Source organism: Amphimedon queenslandica, unplaced genomic scaffold (genome assembly GCF_000090795.2).
Source record: "Amphimedon queenslandica unplaced genomic scaffold, v1.1 AMPQUscaffold_10569, whole genome shotgun sequence".
Taxonomy (NCBI): domain Eukaryota; kingdom Metazoa; phylum Porifera; class Demospongiae; order Haplosclerida; family Niphatidae; genus Amphimedon; species Amphimedon queenslandica.
The window spans coordinates 1-2,308 of NW_003549172.1; the positions used below are offsets into that span (position 1 = coordinate 1).

The window sequence follows — 2,308 nt, forward strand, 5'->3', positions numbered from 1 at the left end:
TACCACCAGATTGTTTAACTAGTTTACCAGCTGGTGCCTCTCTCTTAAGACAGACTGATACACCAAGTGCTAAGGGAGGATGCTGTGGAGGAGGGGGAGGGGACAAAGGACCATCATAATAGTTCAGTTATAATAAGATAATAAATTAATGATTATTATTATTATTATTATTATTATTTTAATAACAACTGACACATGTACTGCTTGCCCAATAAGCTGGTTGTACTATTCTCTTCTATTTTATTTTAATTGTCTTTGATTGCAATAATAATTTATTATTAAAATGGGTGAACGCAATTATTATTATTATTATTATTATTATTATTATTATTATTATTATTTTGTATTTACTTGTTTTTGTACGTGTTTATCATAAATCACTTCGTTAATTATTTTGTGTTTAAATTAATTATTATGATATAATTGATGAGTCAGCATCGTCAATAAAAAAGCGAAATACAATTATTATTAATTAATTACATAAATATTAATCTATCTTTTAGAGTGTTATAGTCATGGTATTCTGTGCATGTGTCTTTGTCTTTCATACTTAGAAAGAGCTTTATATTTTTATTAATTGTTAAAGATTGAAGAATTAGTAATATTCCATCAGATGATACTGAAGTGCCTCTTACTTCTAATTTAGTTAATGTTGAATTGTTGATAATTAGTTCAGAAAGAGACTGAGCACTAACTGAAGTAATACGAGGATTATTAAAGAAGACTAATCCTAAAAGTGTGTTATTGTGTGTATGTAGTACGTTTGTAATATCAGCAACTGCTTTGTCATCAATGGAACAGTTAGTAAAAAATAAATCTAATAATGATTTATTATTAGCCAGTAAGTTACATAAGGATGAGATGCAGTCCTGTGTTAGTTGAGTGTCTTCTATTGTCAAATGTTTCACCTTTTCATTTTGTAATAAAACTGGCAACAGATCACACACAATGTCAGGAGATGATTCCTTGATGACAATGCTCCTATGTTTGTATGTTAATAGAGAAACTACTTCTTGACATTGTATTAAAGATGGAGAGGTCAGTTCAACACCATCATCATACCACCTAATTGCTTTAGGTTTTCCTGAATACATAAACAATTATAATTAATTACTGTATTATCAAGTATAATTCTCTACTACCATATTTTTAATGACTAAGGCAAGCAACACTTCTGTATAGCTGGTTATTTTTTGTGAATTTTATAATGTATAAAAATTTGTGTACTGGAACCAAAATTATATTGATTTTCAAAATACCGTACAGCCTGAAATATTGGCGAGAGTTTTATTTGGCGATTTGTCAAAAAATGTGATTGGCGGTACTTTAATTTGGTGATTACGACTTGAAATTAATTTTTAAATTAAAATTAGAAAATATTAATTGTTACACCACGCCTTTAAACTAATTAAAAGAGAGCTAAACGTGGCCGACCAAAAGCTCGAGGATGATGAAGCTTGTGAAGTAACGATTGAGAGTTGTATTCAAGGGCATCATGTTTCTAAATCCTTTTGGACCCAAACAATAGGTGAAGTTTTGAAATAACACAGCATCTTTGTTCAATTTCTTGTACTTAGTGTGATGGCATGTGAAGACAAGATGACGTAATGAACAACCATGCCCGGTGCCCAAAATAGATTAACAAAATTTGGCAGATATTATTTTGGCGATTTTTTGCCCACCACCAATCCGCCAATATTAATTCCTCGCCAATATTTCCGGCTGTAGGGTATAGCATAAAATATGCAGATCATGGACAATATCTAATACCCTCAAAATACTCTATAGATTATTAGTACATATAAATATATCTTACCATCTTCTTTTTTCCTAAGTTGATCTAGCAGAACTGAATCTTGTTTAATTAATGATAAAAAGAGACTTGCTCTCTCAACGTTGCTCCTCATCTTAATTTCCTTGATTATAGGTATGTCAACATTTTCTGTCATTGCATAATGAAATAGTTCAAGTGATTCCAATGTTGACAGTTCACTCTCTTCATCTTTTTTAATATGATTAATATAAACAAATCCTTCATGATCAGTATCTAATGATCTTGCTAGCCACCATCCATTAGTACACTCTTTCTTGATCTCAAGTTTCTCTCCTTTTATGATTGAAAGCTGAGTACTATTCCTTGCCTCCCAGTCAATAATAGCTACATAAACTGGTCCTTTTGGTGGATCCATATATTGTGTAGACTGATCCTTTCCTAAAATACCAGTACTAGTCATTATGTTAATATAATGTAATACATACTAAGAGTAATTGAAGCTTCTTTCAGTTGTTGTATATTCATTAATGATAT

General features: G+C 30.5%; 1 protein-coding gene across 1 annotated transcript; it reads right to left on the bottom strand.

The window, feature by feature from the left end:
* Nucleotides 1–6: 6 nt before the first annotated feature.
* Nucleotides 7–2,298, bottom strand: LOC109590044 (uncharacterized). The gene is made up of 3 exons (XM_020006005.1): nt 2,260–2,298; nt 1,817–2,212; nt 7–1,084 (listed from the first exon to the last, which is right to left on the bottom strand). The coding sequence occupies exons 2-3, from the start codon at nt 2,187–2,189 to the stop codon at nt 477–479; spliced, it is 981 nt and encodes a 326-aa protein (XP_019861564.1). The 5' UTR covers nt 2,190–2,212; nt 2,260–2,298; the 3' UTR covers nt 7–476.
* Between the last annotated feature and the right edge of the window lie 10 nt (nt 2,299–2,308).

What these genes read in the sequence shown, in the direction of transcription:
- LOC109590044 (XM_020006005.1), bottom strand. Translation starts at nt 2,189, where the DNA reads ATGGATCCACCAAAAGGACCAGTTTATGTAGCTATTATTGACTGGGAG. An exon ending in ACTTAGGAAAAAAGAAGATG is followed by an intron (nt 1,085 to 1,816) that starts GTAAGATATATT and finishes TTATGTATTCAG; the next exon opens with GAAAACCTAAAGCAATTAGG.